Source organism: Gasterosteus aculeatus, chromosome 14 (assembly GCF_964276395.1).
Source record: "Gasterosteus aculeatus chromosome 14, fGasAcu3.hap1.1, whole genome shotgun sequence".
Classification (NCBI taxonomy): Eukaryota; Metazoa; Chordata; class Actinopteri; order Perciformes; family Gasterosteidae; genus Gasterosteus; species Gasterosteus aculeatus.
In genome coordinates this window covers 9,194,949-9,217,487 of record NC_135702.1, presented here as the reverse complement: position 1 = coordinate 9,217,487, position 22,539 = coordinate 9,194,949, and the positions used below count along the sequence as shown (strand labels likewise).

At 47.1% G+C, this 22,539-nt stretch overlaps 1 protein-coding gene across 8 annotated transcripts in view; it reads right to left on the bottom strand.

The window, feature by feature from the left end:
• Positions 1–715: 715 nt before the first annotated feature.
• The window catches only part of exd3 (exonuclease 3'-5' domain containing 3), a 31,169-nt gene continuing 9,345 nt past the window's right edge, over positions 716–22,539 (bottom strand). For 3 of the 8 annotated variants that reach the window (XM_040198352.2, XM_040198353.2, XM_040198351.2), the window contains exons 17-22: positions 21,670–21,888; positions 21,492–21,545; positions 21,256–21,387; positions 1,821–1,887; positions 1,612–1,717; positions 716–1,415 (exon numbers count right to left, since the gene is read on the bottom strand). In XM_040198352.2, the coding sequence (XP_040054286.2) occupies positions 1,073–1,415; positions 1,612–1,717; positions 1,821–1,887; positions 21,256–21,387; positions 21,492–21,545; positions 21,670–21,888 (921 nt within the window). In that variant the 3' untranslated portion in view covers positions 716–1,072. Of the gene's footprint in view, positions 1,718–1,820; positions 1,888–20,447; positions 20,482–20,603; positions 20,799–21,255; positions 21,388–21,491; positions 21,546–21,669; positions 21,889–22,539 lie in introns of those variants that run through there. The other 5 variants (XM_078087907.1, XM_078087906.1, XM_040198354.2 and 2 more) reach the window with 3 other exon arrangements.

The following is a 22,539-nucleotide window of genomic DNA, read 5'->3' as shown; positions in this document are numbered from 1 at the left end:
GACTCAACAATTTAAAGCTGTAACCACATTAAAGTATTTACATCTGTAAATTCCATAGTTATTCGTGGCCATAAGGGAACCGTTTGCATGTTCTGGAGCTGCTCTCACTTCAAACATTCTGAGGAAATGTTCATCATCGTTCAGGGTCACTGAATCATGCCGAGGTTCCCGATGGAGCCGCTGACATTCAAACACACCGAGGACACATTTTCCTCATTGATCCACAGAACGACATCGGAAGGCAGGACGGCGCTTTGATGCCTGTTAAGTGATCAATTAGTTAAAGTGGATGTACGGCGGTGGTTTTTGTTGTTGTTGATTGTTGTATAGATTTGAACTCGGCTTCCCAAAAGAGGGTTAACAAAATGCCTGGCGTGCACGACAACACCTCAAGATTTAAATGCATTATTTCCCACATAAGAGCTTTTTTAGGCAATCTTGAGAGCTGGAAAGTCAAGTATGAGACAATATGGAGGGATTCTGTGTGTGTGTGTGTGTGCGTGTTGCGTTACTCTGGGACCCGTCTGCTCTTCAGCCTCGGGGCACCAAACCCCCACACTGTTAGTGTTACACCTGACAGACATCAGTGAAGCTTGGAGGATCTGTTGATCATCAGGCCGTCTAGTCTTAATCCTTCACCATCTGTCCCCTGCATTTGGAAACACGTCATAAAATACCAGTGCGGTGACGGCAACAACGGGGGACTTCTCACAGATTGATACATGAACTTGAATTCTTTTTATTCACGCATATTCAGCTTTCAACAAAATATTAAAAAAAGATAGATGTAAATCCCACAGTAAAGGCGGTAGAACTTAGCCCTGTGATCCGTTAACAGCAACTTTTAAATGCAAACAATAAAATAAGGGAACAAACTTTATAATTTGATGGTAATTCTAGTTCCTTGTCGAGAGAAACAATTATTTAGGAACAATTAAAAGGATCTCAATACGATCCAAACCATAAATCCCTGTGAATGTGGTCGAACAGAGAACACGACCAACAACAAAAATGACCACGTCAGAAATTGATCACAGCGTCATCCGTCTTTTGATCACTGTGCTTAAAACTTTCACAAACGCAAAAGGCGTAAAGCCGCTGAGACTATACGTGTCTGGTTTTTTGGGGGTATGATACATTTTAAAACCAGATGGCGAACAGGAAATCCAATTATTTCCAAAGGAGCTGAAGTCGGTGTCTCTCTTGCAGATGAAGTCATTCTTAATGCCTCTTTTCTCGTTACTCTCCTATCAAGTCCATTAGAAAAAAGAAAAAAGAAATGTCTATAATTGGATTCCACGCTATTCTTGTGGGTGCATTCGAGCGACAGGTGAAGCGCAGCGGCTCTGCAGATGTCAATCCTGCTGCGCAGCCGCAGCGGGTTTGGTGTCCTCGTCTGCAATGTGCAAGACGTCCTGAAACATGGAGAGGACGCGGCCAAAGTGAGAGCCTTCCCAGAACACCTTGCCACATCGGGTGCAGACGTAGAAGAGTGGTATCCTCGGCAGGACGGCGGGGGGCACGGCGTGGAGCTGTATGGGCGCCCCCCCGGGAAAGGTCAGGGTGTCTGGGTCCAGCCCCGAAAGGGGGGCCCACTGACACTGAACATACCTGGGGAATTCAGGGGTCACACCTGGGGTCAGAATGTCACCAAGCGTCTCCTCTTCCCGTTGTTGTTGTTGTTGTTGTTGTATTGTGTGGTTGCCCTGCAGAAATCCTAGAAACAGAATACAGGCTCTTTCAAAGCTACATAAAACAGAAGGAGAGGGGTAAAAAGTCCAGATGAATGCATCCCGATATGTTTTGTCATCATAACAAACCCTTCTGCTGAAGCATCCTGGCCATGTCCTTTCTGGGTACCGCTGCGTACTCATCGCTGTTACACGTCTGGACAAACGGATGAAAGCAGTGATTAGAGGCGGAGCTCAAAGACTCAAAGACTTTTCACTCATCCGAAAATGTCTTGAAGACAAAAACTCCTCACAGTGAACGAAGAGCCTGTTCACTGCCGGTGTTTTTGGCAGCAGCAGCAACAACCGTTCAACTAGTAAAAGAAAAAAACACGGCCTTTCCAAGAAGGAATCTTCCGTGAAATAAAAAATAATTTAAAAAAGTGTAAAATGAAATGTGTACCATCTCTCTTCTGCACACCTGAGACAGTGCTGCAGGAAGTGGCCATTTATTTAAAATGAATTATTAATTAAATAAATAAATTATGGTTATACAATATTAATTATTATACTTTAATTAATTCATTAAAGTATTATCTAAAGAGATGCTGGAGGTCAGAGACAGTGTGACCAGATTTTTTTTTTTCAAGTAGCCCAACACAGAAAACGTTAACATTTTAAGTTGTGCATTTTTCGGCCAATGAGTTCCACATCTGTTCCTCTCCACACAGACTGCACACCTGAGGATCGTAATAGTGCGGACATGTGCATCGTCGACCCATTCGCACACACACATTTTCTGTGCGCGTGTGTGGACAGCGTCTACGCCTCAGTGACATTCACACGTCTATGCTGTCCAGGCTCCGTGGTGAGAGGTCTCCCCGGTGGGACATTAGTGACCTCTTGTTTGCCGGCCCCCAACTTGTGTTCTCTCACACACACACACACACACACACACACACACACACACACACACACACACACACACACACACACACACACACACACACACACACACACACACACACACACACACACACACACGTCTGTGAGCCATCCTGACAGCATGTCAGTGTTAAAAGCCTTGTCAACACACCTGAGCTCCACCCAGCAAACAACATTCCACTTAGAGGTGGGTTGTAAGTCAAACCTCACTCCAAAACCTCACAAAGCCCAAATCCTCAACTGGCTCACTGGAAGCCCATTCCCTCCCTCCCTCCCTCCCCCTCTTTATCCGGGGGAAAACTTAAAATGACGACTGCAGATGCATTTGCTTGCCTGCACACACAACCCAACGCTGTTGCGTTGTCCCGTCCTGTGTGTGCACACGCCGAGGGGTGTTTGCCTCTGTGGTGACGGAGGTCGGGACAGGAGAGAGCCGGCTAGACGGTGGAGGTGTGGGAATAGCAGAGGTGTCGTCTCCTGTCTGCCTGTGGGAATGAAGCTCATCCCTCCGTTGGTGCACTCTGTGTTTTCCTCGTTTGTACTTTGCCTTACGCATACAAAACACACAAACTTCACAAATTCGCACAGGCCGAAGCCACAGTGTGCGCATCGACCGCACGTATGCACTGGTACGCAGCGCGCACACACACACACACACACGCTCACACGTAGAAGTGTGGCGACAGCCAGGAGAACAGAACCAGCTATTTGCTCAGCTCAAAGTTTCCCAGAGCGGAGCAAGACAGGACCTGCTCTGAACTCCAGGCTAAGCCGCGGACCGGCAGGCACACACGCAACGGCACCGCGCACACAAGCAACCCGGCGTGCAAGCGATCCGCCGCAGGATCAATCACAACACTGCTGGTTGGAAATGGAGAGATTCAGCAGAGATCGCTTTTTCCCCCCGCTTTTTGGAGAAAGTGACATGGTGCGACGTAAGGCTGCACATCAGTGAAAATAGCACACATGATAGTAACACATCTGCATTCAGGGTTCTCATGGAAACGGACGTGATAAAACGAGGCCAGTCACGGTGGTGAGGTTTTAAGGAGCCTTAAATTTCAAATAAAAACAGATGTTATTTCATTTCTGATTCAAAACCACGTTGAACCAGTTGATTTCTGAATTGTTTTTAGGTTAGTTTTGGGCTTAAGAGATACGTTTTTTCCACCGTAATGCTTAACCACCGGGTTTTTATCCGCTCATCCAGGTGTCGCAGAGAGCTGAAGGAGAACGAGCGTGTGCAGGTGCCTCTTCTGCTCCCCCCCCCCCCCGCCCGCATGTTTAGCGACACAGAAACAATCAGACCGACAGCGACGTCAGAACCAATCGCAACACCAAGAAGCACGACATGTGGCTCCGGTCACCACAGTCTGGCCTTTTAAAGAAGTTGTGTTTGCAGAACTGATGCGTGCCACGGGATCCACAACTGTCGTGTTGTTGACTGTGTTTTAAATAACGCGTCTTTTTTCTCTCTAACCGCATCTCGAGAGCCTCTCCCGACCAGCACTGGATGTACCGGCCGAGCCGCACGGTATTTTGCTACAAGCGATTGTTCTCGCGAAGTCTTTCCATTGGTTAACGTCGTGGCCGCCGGCCATCGAAAGGACACCAAAAGTGAAACAAATCAAAGCGTTTATCAAACTGCTTTCAATCATACTCTGAATAGTTTAAGGGAGTTGCTACACTGCTACATTTTGTTACTGTGTAAGTCTTTTGTTCTCCCTGTTTTTCGGGGGAACCTCCGGCATTCTCACACTCTGTGTGGCCGCGCCGCAGAAAGAATGCTCCTTGTCGTGACAACAAAAGGGGCTATCTAAAGTGTGATGCTGTGTTTCAAAGGATGGGAGGTGGAAAAAGAGCAGAAAGGGGGGGCGGGGGGGGTAGTAGTGGAGAGGAGGTAGGAGAGAGAGGGAGGGGGAAGAAGGAGGCAGAGGAGGGAGGGGGGGATTCTTTCCTAACATTCTCAAACACACACACACACACACACACACGGCAGCTCCCATGGGAAAAAATCCTCGACCAATCTCAAAAGGCGGTGCTTTTAGGGCTGATGTAGGTCACATGGTCAGAGCAGCCAATTGGGCACAAGTGATTTGATTCAAATTGTGGTAAGTCAGGTAAAAGGCAGCGTGGGAACTAGAGAGAGAGGGGAGGAAGAACTGCACCATCATTTCCCTTTGAAAAAAAAAGAAAAACACTTCATTCCACTGGTCATGGTTGCTGTGGTCTGAGAAACGTACACAGCATGAGAAAGACAACAGCAGCGATTGTTTGCTCCCGTCGTCGCCCGTCCCCGGACATCCTGCCAGATTTAGTTCCACGTCATTCCGTTATGACATTTGCTGCAACTGTGAAATGATGTAGTCCCATTGTGGGACGACGCGGCGATCCGGAAAAAGCAGCCTCACGCTTAATAAATGATGAGTAAGGAGAAGCTGACTGGCTGAAAGCGTTGACTTTTTCCCTCCGCTTTCCCAACGCGGTGCCACGGTCAGGCTAAGTGACTTGGACACCTTTCAAAAGCAATCGACACCCACAGGTTTAAACTGTGGAAAAGTGACCTGTTTATAATTGTCTTTTGCTGGGCAGGAGAATGTGTGCAGGGAGTGGAAACATCTTGCTTCATTTAACACTCGTTCACTGAAAGCGCTGACGTCATGTCGGTGTCAATCATTAAATCAAGTGATTTCTGAATAACAGTCTGCAATGCAGCAGCGGTCACCAAAGAGGGGGCAGAGTCATGAAACTCTCTTTACTGAGAACATCTCCTTGGCTGACCTTCGTTTGTAAAAGAGGTTCAGTAGCTGCAACATCCTACTAGAGGTTGAAACTATCATCTTGTGGCCCTAATGGGAACAATGCAAACAAAACAGTGTTTTATTATTCCTTAAATTTGTTTAAAGACACAACCACATCTAGAAATGCATTCGAACTGGCGTGCGGTTATATAACTGCAAACTACCCTTCTCATGTTAAAAAAAAGATATTTTAGTGAATTCAAATGGGCTTCCGATGAGCTATTGTTAATCCACGCATACTCAAAATGTGGGTAAATAAACGAATGTGATAAACATTGTGTAGGACAGTGGGACGGGATTCCATTAAAAACACTGGCAATATATATTTCATTAAGAAACATATCAACGAGAAAGAACAAAGTTTATTGCATTTTTACTTATTTATTTTTCCTGTATATACTGTATTCAAATACCTGGTGCAGGGTCACCATTTGAGCAGCAGCATGCGGGAAATACTGCAGTGACCCACTAAATGCATGTACTTTCCCACAGTACCCTGAGGGCATCTGGCCAGTGTCTGAGGTTATTACCAGCTCCGCTAACTAACCACTACCACCTGACAGCAACCTGAACTTGGACCACAGCAGAGCCTGTCGGGGCCTGACAACACACACACACACACACACACCCACACACACACACACACACACACCTTCCTGTGACTCACTTCACTCAGCATGCAGAAGGTGCAAGATAAATTCACATGCAACTCTCTCACACTGACTCACGTTGCACCCACACGTCTCACCTGCAAGGTATATTGTGTCTTCCCAGATCTTCCCAGGGTTTCATCCCGTTGTGTTGAATGAACTATGACAGCGAAAGCCGGCTTGTTTTTTGTGCGTAAAAAGCTTTGCATGAAAAAACAAAAAAAGGAAATTGGCATGCATGTGGACAATGTTAAAAATCCAGAGGACTTCATGTCACCCGAGACAGATGTGTTATAGTTGTTCCATGTCAAGTTGCTTTATTATTTCAACACTACCTAATTGACCCTTGTCCTCCACTCTTATTTTTCTTCAAGGGTTGAAGAGGTGCGACCCCGTCCGCACAGCTCCCCAACATCCGTAATCGATCTCCTGATCTTTCTCTTTGGACAAGCCTTCTCACTTAAATAACCACCTCCGAACTACTTGTATAAACAGTAAGACATCATTGAACTGTTGTAAAATGTCTTTTTTTTTTTTTTTTTTCTTTTCTTTCTATTATTTCTTTTGAATGATTCTTTTAATGATAAGAAAATATTCTTGTGGTAAAATGGATCTATTGGTTATTTCATACCTCCCATAGCATTGAAATGATACATCAGGAGTTGACAGGTCGTCAGTAGCAACATTTCTCCGCCCTTCACAACATGGAGAGAAACGCTGCTCGGTTGGTCCCTCGGGCAGTCTCGCGCTCCCTCATTCCCTCTTTTTGTTCCTTTCCTCCTGTCAACTTTCTTTTCCCACTTTTGACCGTTTTCTCACCCCTTCACTCCGGCCTCAGCAATTTTGCCCCTTAGTTCCCTCTTCATCAGCGCTCACTAAGCGGGCGATGAAGAAGATAACAGTCTGGAGTCTAGCAGATAACAGTCTCTCTCTCTCTCTCAACCCCCCCCGCCAGTGTTCCCTTCAATCTCAGTCTCTCTAGTCGTCTCTCACCTCTGACCCCCTTCTTTCTCTCCATCTCCAGAGTACTTTTTTTCCCTGCTCTCTTCAGACGGCGGATAGTTGAGGCCGGTCTGAGCCAAACAGCCGGGGAGATCAACGTACTGAAAAGGTCCGTTGACAATGCTGCTCGCTGGGCAGCGGGTTTTGAAGAGGGATAAAAACGGCTCATCTCGGAAACATAAAAAGATGGATTAAGCAACCGGCCAGCCTCCATTGAGATGTTGCTTTTTTTTGGGGGGGGGGATTATGAGTTGAAATTAAAAACAGCCGGACTAAACATTGTATTTTGGAGTCAGGTGGCAAATGACATTCAACACACGCCCTAATGTGATTTTTAATTTTAGTGGTTAATTCCTGTGTTTGGTTGAGCTGAAAACTAAGAAAAAAACTAAAAAAGAAAAATCGCTCAGGGTCCAATAATTGTTTTGACAGAAAACCGTTTCAGGCATTTATTAAGCAAAACGTAGACGCTTGTCCAGTAGCAACAAATTGTGTCGATTATCTCTTTTTGTTCCTCCTTTAAGAAATTAGAAACATTTGTCTGTTCAATACAAGGTGTCAATGCAAATCTTAATTTTGTAGATATATAATGACTATTCAGGAAAGTAAACAGCCGCTATATTGATTGTGACCACAATAGTTAGTTGCAGCCATAATTACATGGAACTTGTGAAGGATCCCCGATCTCTAGAAAGTCCCACAGATTTATAGAAACTTAAATGCCTAAACCTCCATCTTCATAAGGTGCCTTTTGCCGACCATCTCCTCCATTTGTCTAGACACCAAGTCACAGAAGCCAGAGAAACACTTCTCACACTCTGGGCGTTTAGCCAAAGAAGTCATGAATAATCCTGCGTGTAGATTCGTACATGAAGCTAAACATCTCTCGGAGCTCCTTTTAAAAGAGAGAGAAAACTTTACATTTGGACACAACTGCTGAGTTTTTGTGCTGCCTTTCAGTGCGGTGAAGACTGCCAGTTCGCTTGAAAAATAAAGAATCCATACAACTGCCTTTGGGGCACCCACTCAACCCGCCATCATTACGACATCCAGGGCTTTTCCTCGACATGCGCTAACAGTTCTCTAACTGTCACTACACCCACTCACAGCAAACTGAAATTCCACCCACTCAACCTGAATGCATCGACCCGAACTACATCTGCACGCGCACACACGCAGGGATCCGTCACGGGAGAGCCACCGGCAGATTCCTTGCCCAACGTTTATTGCTGGTGGCAAATACCTCCTCCCCCCCCCCCCCCCCCCCCTTCCCCTTTCTCTCATCCCTGCCTGATGAATGACATCGTAATGCAGAGCGTTTCATCTGCGATAAACATCGGCGGCGGCGGTGACGGTCGCGGCCGCTTATCCCTCCTGAGGAGCTGCGAGCGGACGACAGAGACAGCGTGGGATGTTACCCACACATCATCTCACATACCGTGTGACCTGCTGATTGCAGTGTTCTTCACCAATGGTCAGATTCACAAAGGCGGGGGCAGGTTTATTTTCTGCACGTCTTTCGTCCATCAAAGCGCTCTGGCAGGATCCCGGCGACACAAACATGGCCTCTCACTTTGTTTGCACTCTGAGGAGTAAGTGGGCCGAAGTTGATCCTTTTCTGTGGGTAACAAGTGGGATCATCTTGTACATTTCAAGATCTCAGATAGAGGAACTGCTCCCTCAGCAGTGTGCGGCATTTAAAGATCCTCCATCCGTCACGACCGCGTGGGCCTATGCGACAAACTCTCCCTGTCCTTGAAACACGTGAACCCATGTGGGTTTGACAGATTTACGATGGACACTTGGCAGAGAGGGATCGAAGGGAGGCCGTTCACACTCGAACTGGAGTTACAATGTCCCCGTGCAGTGAGCCCGAGTCATCCTCCGTCTTTCTCCAAATTCGTAGTTTTAAATAAGCAAAACATTGCCAACCGGAGTACTTGGCACAGCTCAAGAACCGAGGAGGTTACTAACGACAAGTATTTGTTCCTGACAACTAACTCACGCCGTAAATGGGTTCAAAAACAAAACAAATCTTTTGTACACACACAAAAAAAAAAAAGGACTGTGGTCTTTAAGCCAAGTGCGATTTTACGGGGCCACAAATGACCAACTGGTCCAGGAGACAATGGAAGGAGATGCTGACGTAAGATAGGAGCATCATTACCGCTTCAAACCGCTGCTGAGCCTTTGGACCGACAGACCGACACACCCACCGGGCCCACGTCTGTCTCAGTCACCGCAGATACTTTCAGGACACGAGCACACAACTCCCAGTGGAAAGGCTATGGGAGGGCAAGATAACGGCACATAAAAGCGCCAAAGGGGCTCGGGGTTAAGTGGTAATAATGATGCAGCATCAGTGTGTGCTTTTTCAAACTCACATCAAAGAGTCTCTGGGAGCCTTGTTCACGTCAACAGGAGACACGGGAGAGAAACGCAGAGAGGTAGAGGGGGAGGCTTAGAACATTTTAAAAAAGAAGAAGAGGGGGGTAAAAAGGAAGCAGTACATGATAGCGAACAAAGCCTGAGGGGAAAGAGAGGGCCGAGGCGGAGGAGGGTGAAGGACGGCTGAGGAGAAGTGGGTCGGAGGTGAGAGGTTGGGGTATTAGGGCAGAGGAGGGGAGGCAACAAGGTAAAACCAAAAAGGAAGGGGTGACAGAGAGAGAGAGTTCCTGTGTCGTACACCCTCTTTAATTCCACCCCCTCCTCCCTCCACCACTGCTGCTCTCTCTCCGCGACCGGTCCCAGCGAATTCCCCAGGGCCAGGGGCAGTCCCCTTTCAGTCTCCAGTGACACAGTAATTAGAAGTGTGGGAACTGAATCCGTCCCTCTTTCTGAGCCCCGAACTCCCACCAGCACCCCTCCCTCGCTCCCTCCTTTTGCTGGTCCTAACCTCCCCGACCCCCCTCCCCCTCCCAACACACACACACACTTTACCAGGTCCTGGCTCCTACCCTACCGTCAACCTCCTTTGCCACCTCTCTGAGCGCTCACTCAGGAAGTAGCATCTACCCTCAGAGAGAAGTCTCACATCAGGGCAGGAAGACATTATGTTCACATCCCGGGTTCATATTGACCCCATATCAGTCTGCGTCGGCCACGTACAGTATGACGGACGCCCTTAAAATACACGCAACGCGTTTTGAATTGACAGCTTTAAAAGGTAATTGAAGATATGAATATCACCAAGTGGATTAAATACAAATTGTGAATCTAATGCGATCCCATAAGCTTAATCCTCACGGGCCACCTGTGACGTTCATGGGAGCTACACATCAGACACACTCACACTCTCAACCCCATACACTTCATTCACCCCCCCGTCCAATTCACCCCCAACTCACTCACCCCCCGCCTTCCCTCGAGCCACAGAGTCCCCTATCTCTTCGAACAGAGCAACGCTGTCTCTCCCGCTGCCTGTCAAGCCCACCACCCCAACCCCCCATTCGCTATCTCCGCGGCGATAACCATGGGAACAGCAGCACTGTGGGAACGGGCCAGCAATTGACCAAAATAGACAGCAGGAAAATGGAGGGAAAGAAAGAAAGAAAGGGCTCGCTGCATCCAAGGAGGCCTTCTGTGTGTGTCCGTGTGTGTGCGTGCGTGTGCGTAGGAGGTCCATGGGATCAGCCAGACAGACAGGTACTCAGGCACTCCAGTCACCTCTGGTTTCCATCGGCAACAAAAAGGGGGTCGCTGGGTGGTTTGAGTTGCAACAGTAATTGATCAACGGATATGTCGATTTAATTTGAGTTGGTGGGACGCGGCGAGCGCTTTCCTTCTCACACGTGCATACACTTTTAACGGCCCCAAATGCTGCGTGTCCCACGCAAAAAGGCTACACCCATAACCACAACACACACCCTGACAACACACTAATATTACACACCCAGTAACAACCGCACAGGCACGCAGCACTACGAGCGGACATGTGTAAACGAAAGCAGTCAGTCGGAAGGTTTACATGAGTGAGGAATGACATGACTGGAATGATTGGCATTTGAACAATACAACAATGAGCAAATAGTACTTTCAACAAATACCAAACCAGAGGTTTGTGCGCTTAAATCAATGATGCATGTCGGAATGTCATATTCACTGTTTTAGTATTATCATCTCATAGACCTCCCTGAGCCCCTTGTCGTAGGAACGCATGAAAGGATATCAGATATGATTCCCACACATAATAACATCCGAGCTAAGAATAAACACGCCACAGGATTTATATATATATATTTTTAAAGACCATGACTGATGTCAAAGCTGCTTATGCTCGTTCGGCGTGTTTGTATTGATGCACTGGCAATGCTGCACACAAGAATACATGCATGAAGACTAACTTCTCAGACTTCACGTCGTTAGATAAATGCTGGGCTGCAGTTCCTGTGAGAAACATGAGACTCTGGGTTTCCTACGCCTGAAAGGGGCGGAGCAGGAAATGGGGAAAAGACGCACGTTGCGCATCATCATTTTCTTATTTTGGTACCTACTGTGGGTCTAATTTTCCATCCCATTTATATCCTGCATGTGTTTCCCAGTAGCTTACTTTGTAGGGAGACACTTTTGTGAGATGAGAGCAGGCTATGGGGGGGTGGGGGATCAGTAAAAGGAACATTAATTATAATTTGCTTAAAATTGTTATTTTCAAATGAACTATCCTTATCAACTACTTTTGCACAAGGATCGATAGAAGTCCTATACAGAATCCGGTGTGTATTGAATGCATGCCAGTTTTCCAGGATTTGAAGACATTTGGGGCTTAGCACTGACCTCGGTCTCCCCCTGAACTTTCTCTCATAAACCAGCTCGATTTGCATATTGTTATGCTTTTTTAAGCACAGCAGCATCGGTTTCACATTTAACTAAAATATGCCATTGTGAATGAATTTAAATGTGAATTGGCACGTGGCCAGTTGAGCCAAGGCATCCAGTATTATTTTTTTCAGTCCTTCTCCTGCTTTCCCTCCCTTGTTTTCATCATATTTATCTCCTCTCTCCTCCAATTTCTATCAATCCACCTATCCATCCACACCGCCTTCCCCAGGTCAAGCAGCTTGACCTCTCCGGCCGTCCACCTCTTTGCGCTCTAGGATGGGGGGGGGGGAATGGGGGTTTGCTGCCCCCCCCCCCCCCCCCCCACCCCACCCCCCACCCCATCCTAGAGAGCATTCCTACGCTGCATGGACCTTTCCTTTGACTGAGGAGAAGAGAAGAAAAGTGAGTGTGTGTGTGCTTAACCGACGTCAAACCTCCTGATAGCATCGCATCACCAGAACTGCGGGAAGACTTAGTTCTAAAAGTTGGAAAGCCGAGCTTGGTGCACATTCCCGAGACCTACACGTGCAAGCAGCACAGCGAGACGTGAGAGCAGGCCAGACATTTAAAGAATGTTCCCAGAATGTACAGACCTACACCCAGAACATAAACTGTGTGGAGTCACAGCGCCGACGGAAAAGCAGTTCCACACATCAGAGAAACGGCAACATGTCCCAGGAGCATCAACACACGCATGTGCACACGCACACACAGTACAGTGGTGAGTTCAGAAACCACAGACGATGAGGGGGGGGGGGGGGGGGGGGTTACCATCTATTATCTCTGTCTCCATGAGGTTTAAATTTAATTGTTTACACAACTCATTCTCGGAAACTGCGCACACGCACGCACACATACACACAAATAAACTTGGCCCACAAAGGGTGCAGGGTTATTGCTGTGAAGCCGAGTGGGTCAGAGGTTCCCACCTTTCTGCTTTTCTATCTATTTTCTAGCATAAAAACCCATTCCCTTGATACTAGAAGATAAAACACAAACAGCAGTTGCTTTTCAGAGAGCGTACGTTGCACTCGCCAGGGTTTCAAACATTGACTTTACTTACTGCACAAGTATACGCGGCTCCCCGTCTTTAACGACCATGCGTGTTCGCTCTGCTCCGTAGACGTTATGAAATGGTCGGTATTTATCTTTATATTATTATTAACACCTCTGCGCCAATTTCTCCAAAACTGTTGCATTGACTCTTGGTATGTTAGTTAATGATGTTCTCAACAGTATTGGAGAACCACTTCTACAACGTGAGGAGGCCTGTAGGAATATCCTTTACCGTAAAGTTAGAACCCAGCTGGGTCGCCATGGACACCGCGCCGCGGGCTGGGTGTGCCCGCTTCGGGCTGCACAGGCACCATCACAACGCCCCAAAACTCTATAAACACGAGACAGGAAGACTCGTACACAACCACCGAATTTCAATATCCCTACAAGTGCAACTCTGAGCGCACACACGCAACAGACCACACACATTCATCCCAAGCAGAGGTAGCTAAAAGGATGCGGCGAATAACCGAACATTAACAAAACACAGCAGGGAAGGAGAACACGACTTCCTAGAACCCCTTCGTGCTGTAGGGGGATGATGTTATCATAAGCGCAAACCCGTGCTCACATATCTTTTTTCCTAAACATGTGAGAAAACGCCATCAGAACGTCAACCGCACTCTTTTAGCTTTGAATGCTAGAGCTGGCCGCTGCGCTGCAGCATTCTCACACGGTCAAACCAAAGTGAAATCCTGTCTTCAAAATTTGGAAGAATGTCAACAAAAGGGTAATAAGCAGTCTTGAATCAATCAGCAAACAAGAATGGCTCCATGTTAGCTTGTAAAGTCGTTTGCCTCCAGACAAACTGATGCAACCCTCAGATTCTTGGCTCAAACCTACAATCAAGTTATTCTCTCCCTCCTTGAAGTTATAGCAGAGAGACGGTAAAAAAAGAGGAGAAGAAAATTGGCTTTCCGCCAAAAGCGCTCATTTATAAGATCACATTCGAGCAAGCACGGTCGCCTCCGAAGCACGACTGCATGTGGAGGAGCTACCCGAGCCACTAAAGTGGGCCCGTGTGCCACAGGGTTGTGAAAATAACGACCCTGAACCCCTCGGCTATTTCTCACTGGCAGGTATTAGCGCGGCTGACAGGAGTCCTTCATCATCCGAGCTGTGTGCGGCGCGGGCAGAATGCCTTCGGAGGGGTTTGCTGCGTTTCGCCCAGCGTGTTGAGTGTGGGAGAATGATCTATGATTCACTAAGCGGCACAGACCGAAGATCACATTTCACTATCGCAAGGGAAACCATTACACCGTGACCACGGACACAAAGACAACCGCACCAGCGGTATCTGGGAAGAGCACGACAACATTTCTGAAGCTAGTTCTCACCCAGGTTTTTCGTTACGGTTTAATTGTGTAGGGCGAGACAACGTGGTTGCATTGGTACGGGCGCTTTAGAGTGCTGATTGCCCACAATTATTTTTAAATGTCCGACCTACTTTTGCTCTCAGCATTCACCAATTATGTTTTCTTTCAGACAAAAATCCCCTTATTTGCCAAGAACTCAACACAGTGAACAATAACGCATATTTAATAGCTCCATATCGGTTTCTGTGTGGCGCTCTGGTTGTTTGCTGACCCCGAGCTTTTGTTATTACACCGCAAAGAATTCAGCCTCCCAAAGGAGACTATTTAGGAGCAGGGGGCAAATCGCTCGGACCAGCACAGTCCAGCTGCACGGCTACTGTACAGAAACTTCCTTTTTTTCCTCCGGGTATGTTTGAGAGGAAGGCATCAGTAAGTGGTTCCCTCTCCCTGAGCGGCAGGGGAAAGTAGACCCTCTCGAGTGCCTCTCGGCTTCCCTCACCTCCCCCATGAGCCAATAACGCAGTCAGACAGACACACACACACACACACACATGCGCTCTCTCCCACACGCACACATTCATGCTTGCGCGTGCACACACATACACACACAGTGTGGTTTCTCCTCTGGAGGGGAACATAAACAGGGCTGTCTGTCTGCGAGCGGAGAGCTAGTTCTCATGACATCACCACCCAGCAGGAATGCTGTGCTCTGCCCCGTCAAAACCCCTCCACCGGCAACTAGCGCGTGCACGCACGCACATACGCGCGCGCACATTTGCAAAAACACATGTTGGAACGATTTATGAGCGTACATATTTTCATAGGGAAATGTACCACATACACAACAAACTGCAAACAGCATTTAGAGTTCATTTTCCTGTTTCTTTGTGACTGTTTTTCCATGGTCCTCCTCCGCCTCTCCTGCCTTGTCTTTATCACCACGTTACGCTTATTCTTCAGGTCATTTCTCATCCTCTCTGCAGCTGTGTCGCCGGTGCCGTCCACAGAGTCGGACAACGTGTAGACCACAGAAACGGAGCACAAGCAGGAGAGGAAAAATGAGAAACACTCGAGCGTAACCGACTGAAAATAGTGCAGAAAGCTAAATATTGCTGTGTGTGTTTTTGTTTGTGCGTGTGTGTGGGTGTGGGGGACATGGGAAATTACGCACTACCTCATTGTATTGGTGTTTGGAGGAAAAGCCCTATTGAGGCTCTCCCTCCTTCCTTCTCACCTCTCTTCCTCTCTCCCCAACTCTCTCCTACCGTTTCCATCCCTCCATCCCTCACCCTTCTACTCCGAGCCATCTCCTCCCCATCTCCCCGTTCTATGTTTTTCTATTCCACCTTCTTGCTTCTCTCTCGTCAGCCCGACCTGTGCCTGCAATGTATTCTCTCAATTTCTCTCTTTTCTTTTTCCTCCTTTCTGTTCCTCTCAAAATCATGAGGAAAGCAGGGGCAGGAAGCAGCTTGGCTCTCAGACAATGGAACACATCAAAAAGCAGCACCAGCCTCACCAACTTCTCACACACACACACACACACACACACACACACACACACACACACACACACACACACACAAGACAAACAGGACATTCCAGCTGCCGGCTGCACCGGATTCCTCGCCTTGGCTAATCTGAAACGGAGGAGAGTGAGACTGGGAGTGGAGCGGAGCGAGGAGGCAGGGTGAGAACGGCAGAGAGGGAGAGAGGGGGAGAGAGAGAGAGACAGGAGAAACAGATACCGGGAGCGAGCCGTGTTGGGGTGCAGAAAAGGGGAAATTGGAAAGGAGGGGGTTGAGGGGGGGGGTCAGAGAAGGTATAGCAGGATTGAAAATGGATACGTGAATAGTCATTGTAAATCAGTCAATTTTGAATTCGGTATGTGTCACTTTAAAATCGGCTAAGAACGTATATGCTTTTGCATACAAATGGCAATTGTGTATCATGACGGTTTATTCTATTCTTTTGTTATTATATCATATTAATATGGATACATAAAATCTGATACTCGCACATGGTGATTGTGTGCTTACTTTAGAAATCAACCAGGCACATGAATGCTGTGTTTATACCAAACAAAAAGGTAAAGAAACCAAACATGGGGAGGAAGGATGTGGTGCAATAAAGTAGAGAGGTGAATATGACACAAGGAGAGAGAGAAATACAACAGCCACTTCGATAGATCACCACTTCAATTGGAATAAGCCCATTTACAGAATATTCAAATGGGGACAAACTATGTCTATATGATTGCCGGCCACATATGCTACCTACTTATCTAATCGACAGAAATGCAAACGGAAGTGGACCTTTCCAAAGGTCACCTGTATTTTGTGATGGGCTCGACGGGTGTAGAGAATAAGCCATCACAGGGTGCGACTTCTTAGATGTCTCATTAAATATCATAATATCTTAAAAGATAACAACAAGCCATCTCCAACATCTTCCCCCGCCCCTCTGAGTGCCAAGAGGAACCTCAGATGTGCCTCAGTAACAAATTCACACACACATGCATGCAGATACGTATCACGCATGCACCCGCATACACAGGTGTCACTGCGTTGCTATGCTAGCCTGGGGCCAACTCGGCTGTGGGAAAAAAAACAAGCAGGCGTGACTTTTTAAAAGAATAGATGCTTTGTGAGTGACGGCTCATCATCCGCCTTTTCTGTCCGTGTGCATGTGGATCTGCTATTGTGTCTGCCCGGATATGCATGCGTGTCAATGTCAATGTCTGATTGACACGGAAGACGGAGCCTACGGTGCAGCCATCCAAACTAAATACCCTTTCCCCGTTTTTGATGCTTCGTTCACCTGTGAGGCAGGAGTGGACCCCAAAATTCATGGTGGCACAGGGGAGTAATTTAAATACTAATGGTCATTTTAAAGTTTTCCTTTAATACATACACAGGACTTCATTCATTGCCACTGTTCCCCTTTCATTGAATTAGCATTTCCAATAAAGTACACAAGAATACTTGTGTACTCATATTTCTGATAAACAATGACATCAAGAGTCAACCCCTCAATCCACAGAAAAAGAAACACTCCTGAGCGGCAAAGCGAAAGCTTAACATCTGCGCCCGGGTCTTATGATTATTAACAAAGTAACAACAGTCAGAGTGGCCTGATTTAGATCCCCTACAGACAAAAAGAAGTACAGACTGAGAGAAAAGGGTGATGGACATTCAGGCTGCTCATCAGTCGCTCAGACCTGCGCCCACCTGTGTGTGTGTGTGTGTGTGTGTGTGTGTGCCAGAAAGTAGTGTTTGTTGGGTCGACCGGTGTTCTGTGTGTTGAGGCCTTTAGTACTTTCGTATGTGTGCAACAGGAGACATGAAGCCCTCGCCACACACAGCGGGAAATATTTGGGATGGTTTCCCTCGGAATGTCTTGGCGTGCCTATGGAATGCCCCCCTCTCCCCCTCCCTCCCCTCGCGTCTCGGAAGAGGGAAGGGAGAGTGGGGAAAAACGACGGGACACCCGAAACCTATTTGGCCACCAGGAGAAAAGCGAGACGGCACACAAATGCAAACAAAGCCACAGAGCTGAAGTGCACTTATAAACACACACGCACACACACACACAACATTTGAAAAGGTTTATAAATCTGTGCGTCAGGGTTTCACGGCTCGTACGAGACGCCGTGCATATTGCGGTTATTTGCAAGCGATAAAGAAAACGTGCATCCAAAAGTAACTGCCGAGAATCAAGGTGTGAACATACAGCCCATCAAAAAAAGGGATCTTCGGTTCTCTGCTGCAGATTGTCGCACAGGCACGGCCTGATACCTGCGAACTTACGAACCCTATTTGCCGAACACGCACAACCGCACTCAGTGGTGGGGAACTTTAAACGTGTCTCAACCTCTCGCATTCCTCCGGTTTCTCAGCTCCCTTTGTAGATCAAAGGACGGACGACAAGTCTTTCTATCGCCTCGCCCTCCTTCAGCCCCTCCTCTTCCTCCAGCGCCACCTTTCTCAGTCACTCTCTCTTCCCCTTACTCTTCTTCACTCAACAGACACCTGCACACACGCACGCCGCATGCAGATTAACCTCACACAATCTCCCCCATATAACATCATCAGTGAAAAAATGGAGAACCCTTTTTTAGGTCAGATTTTTCTTTCTGGAAGGAGCGAGCCGTCCCGTCTCTGTTGGGTCACACAGCACCACCTCTCGCTATTTTCTCGTTAAAATGACCTGTGAAGAAAACTTCACGAAGATTGATTTACTCAAATTGAGACATAAGACAATTTCCTTTGTTTTTGTTTATTACATAACCGCTCATAAAACTTTGTAAAGCATCGCGCATACTTCTGACTCACTTGCCCGACCCGATGAACTGTACACAGAGCCATGCCTAACCCGGACTAACCGTCTCCTCCTTATTTGCTTGACTGCCGTTCTGTTTCCACGTCAAGTCTTTTTACCTCGCGGCCATCACTTCTGGTCTCACTTCTCTCTCTCTCTCCCTCCCTCGCACCCCCACCTCTGCCACCCCTCCTTCTCGTGGTGTGACGGTTCCTGTTGCTCTTGTTTTCACTTCCCCAGCAGTCTGGTGCGTGGGAACAAGCGGTTCTGCTGCAAGGGTGTCTACGACTGACTAAGTGTGTGTGTGCATCTGTGACCGAGTCAGTGTGCTCTCAACTGTTGTGTGTGTGTGTAAAAGGTACACAGGTGACTGTGTGTGTTTATGATGGTGTTTGTAAGTTTGGGTTTTGAGTATTTATGTTTCGCTTGTTTCACGTCTATCTCTTTGAACATCTCTGCTATCTCAACATGTCTATAAAAGACCAGTATGAGACATCTGATGGAGCTGCCAGCACGGAAGCCAAACGGTCGGTGTGTGTGTGTGTGTTCATAAAATATGATCAAATCAAAACGTTATAAATGCAGCTACAGACCATAACATTTAAAAGCACAACTCTCAAATATCTGGAGTCTGGTACTCGGCCCACACCGGCGTTAAACAGAGTGCACATAAATCCTTAAAAACAGCATCAATAAAGATTTAATGATTGCATCATAAAAGCGGTAGTGCTTCTTTATTTTTAACACCTGATTGATGCGAGCATGCAGACAAGGACGCATATTTCTAGGCCTCTAAAATCTCCACTGCGCCTATTGATACGCAGTAACACTATCATCCCTTTCCCTGCACAATCTTTACAGGCACGTACACAAATCTGTGGTTAATCTCCTCTTCCCTGCCTTTTATTTTCCCTAAACTCCTCTTCCCTCATGACATTGATCAGTGGTGTATGTGCATGAGGGAGAAACGGAGAGACAAAGGGAGAGAAACTAACCCATCCATTGCTAATCAGGGAGCTTTACAATCAGACAACAAAAGGGGTTAACTTCGCCTGGGTGGGCCACGGAGAAGCCCTGAGGGGGGGAACCCTCCCTCTAACCCCCACACACAGATACAATCAAACTTCATGTCATTATGAACTCCGTCTTCAAGGTGCTTGAACACACTCATCTGTTGTTGGTCATTCTATTTTTAGAGAATCTTCAAAAATCCAAGTTCCACAACATGATCGAGGATCAATTGAAAGGGTCAAACGGTAGCTCTTCCTTAAGTTACCCGTTGCTTATTCTGCAGCATAAGTCATGAGCGGATCAACGACGTAAAATATCACCAACATGCTGCAACAAAAGGTTTGTCAGGTTTGCAGTGTAAACTGTTGGGAAAGATCTGATGCAGAGCTGTTCCTGGTAGTGTGCAACAGGGAACATTTGGCCTTTCCGTAGCCATACATCAAAGGGACTTTGCCTTGGGGGGGGGGGGGGGCGTGAGAGTGATCAATAAATGGGAAAGGCCTTTTGGCCACGGTGTGGTTGCGTCATCGCGAGACTGGAGGAAGCATCAAGAAAGGTCCAGTTTTTCAGTCAAATGCACCCAGTGGTGTATCAGTGGTGACACATTTAGAGCCCCCCAACACACACACAGGGAGCAGTAAGAACACCCAAGTTTATAAAATGTGCTGCGAAGATACCCCCCACCAGTCACAACCGCCACAGACACACAAACAAAAACACAAACACACATGTTTCCCAAGACAGCCACCCAGGGAGATATCTACAGGTCAGGTAAAGTCAATTGGACAACAGGCTGACTAACAAACTCCAGGCCCCATAAACATCACCAAATAGGAATTTGAAAACGGCAGCATACTGCACCTCTACGTGTATCTGTATGCAAGTGAAAATGTTTCTGTAAATGAGGAAAGAAGAATAGTGTTTAAATCCAGGTTGATCCTCCAGGTTCAACTCTTCCTCCCGGTTCCCTAATGGTTACGTCGTGTTTTTTGCCCACTCATTCTTAGAATATTCTCATCCATCCACCCATGTATCCCTCATTTTCCACAGCTTGCCCAGGTCAAGGTTGTAGTGGCAGCAGGCCGAACGACACAACCCTGATGTCTTCTTCCTCGGCCGCATCCTCCAGCTCCGCCTGGGATAGCGTGAGGCATTCTAAGGCCATACGGGACACGCAATCCCACTCAGCGTTTCCTGGGCTAGCGCCATGGTCTGAAACGAATATCTCACGGTCTCAGTTGGTCACCTTAAGCAAGGACGGCAAAGCAGTTCAACTTCAAGCTTCTTTCTCCTCCTCTCAGCAAAGGTGAGCCCGTTTAGGACGAACATCCACCCTAGTTCCCCTTCTCGTATATTAGTTTCTTCCCTTTTTTGCTCAGTATTACACAAAACACCACAACTGCTACAATCTCGTTTGTTCTCAGAAACAGGGAACTTAAAAAGCTGAGCAGGGTTTTAGAACCACAGAAATATTGTTTGGTGTTCATATTGCCTGTAATTGACAAAGGAACCCCCTATTCATAGGAAGCCGTCGTTTATTAAAGCATCAGCAGAATGCTTAAAACAGAAACAAAGCCTGTGTATTTAACGGGAAATTTAAATGCATGTGCAGTTTTGTCTTTGGCAAGTAATACTTAAAGCGGATTGTAAAAAAACACATGTTTCTCACCTGGCAGCGGCTGAATATGTCGCTGGGAGTGAGCTGGACGTTGAAGTGCCTGAGGACTCGCACGGCCTGGTCCCTGGCCTTTTCTGAGCAGTCCAGGGACAGACAGCGGCCCTCGCCCACCTGGGACCGCAACTGTGCGGGCGGACGGAGGCGACGCGTTACGGCAAAGCAAACGGGGAACTCGCAGCGCACGTAGATTTGAGATTGTTTGTGACACGACATCAGTCGGGACTTACGCTTTGGAACGGTTGTCCACATGTGAGAATGAAGCGGCCTTCAGCCTGTGCTAGCTGTCACACAAAAAATACACATTAAACACAATACTTGTATTATTGTTGATCAGAAATACGTCTATGTGGTTTCAGTTCTTCATGCAAGTGTCGATTGTGCATAACGTAGTGGTGGCAAACTAACCTTTGCGGCCACTCTGTGATCATCGGTGTTCTCCAATATGATCACGTCAACGCCTAAACAGCGCAGGCACCTCCCGAGTCCCTGCAGCATGTTGTCACACACCACCCGCAATTGCTGCGGGGGTCGAGGGGGGGTGTCTTCGGAGGGCTTCTCGCCACACAGGAGGCCCTTCTCTGTGTTGGAGCTCCGGGGACTGACCCTTTGAGCCCCCTGACATTCCTAAATGGACAAGAGACAATAATGGGATACTTAACTGATCCCCAAAGGGGATTTTCTTTTCACTTGCACCACAGTGCAGGGAGGTCAAAGCACAGGGGGAGCCATACAACTGCACCCCTGGAGCTGATAGAAGCTGCTGAAGTGTCGCGGTCAAACACGCATTGTCCCTCCCTGCAGGTCGGATGCTCAAATCCAAGTACTTCAGTTTATTCTGTATTTGATCGTGTCACATGAAAGCTCAGAGCTCTTGGAATTGTTAAATGAAATCCCACCATGTTGTGTTATTAAAAGGTCACCGACGTGTGTAAAAGTAAAAAACACATCAGAAATAATTCTGCTGTCCAAATGCTTAAAGGAGATGTACGCAAAAGTACTCAACTTTGGCATATAAATGGGAAAATATCACCCCCACTGTCCACTTTAATTTGCAGTTGAGTAACTTCTAGTGGAAATGCCATTCTGTGGAAAAAAAGCCCTTCTGCAGTTACATGTTGTTTTTTTCCCTCCTCAATTTCTTGTTGTGTTTATAGAATATTTCCAGCAATGTGTACATACATATTAAAAGGACCACAACATAACATTTCACTTTAAATTCAGGGTCAAGAATTGGTCAAGTAGTTTCAGGAATCTGGCTTCCACAATCTCATTAAT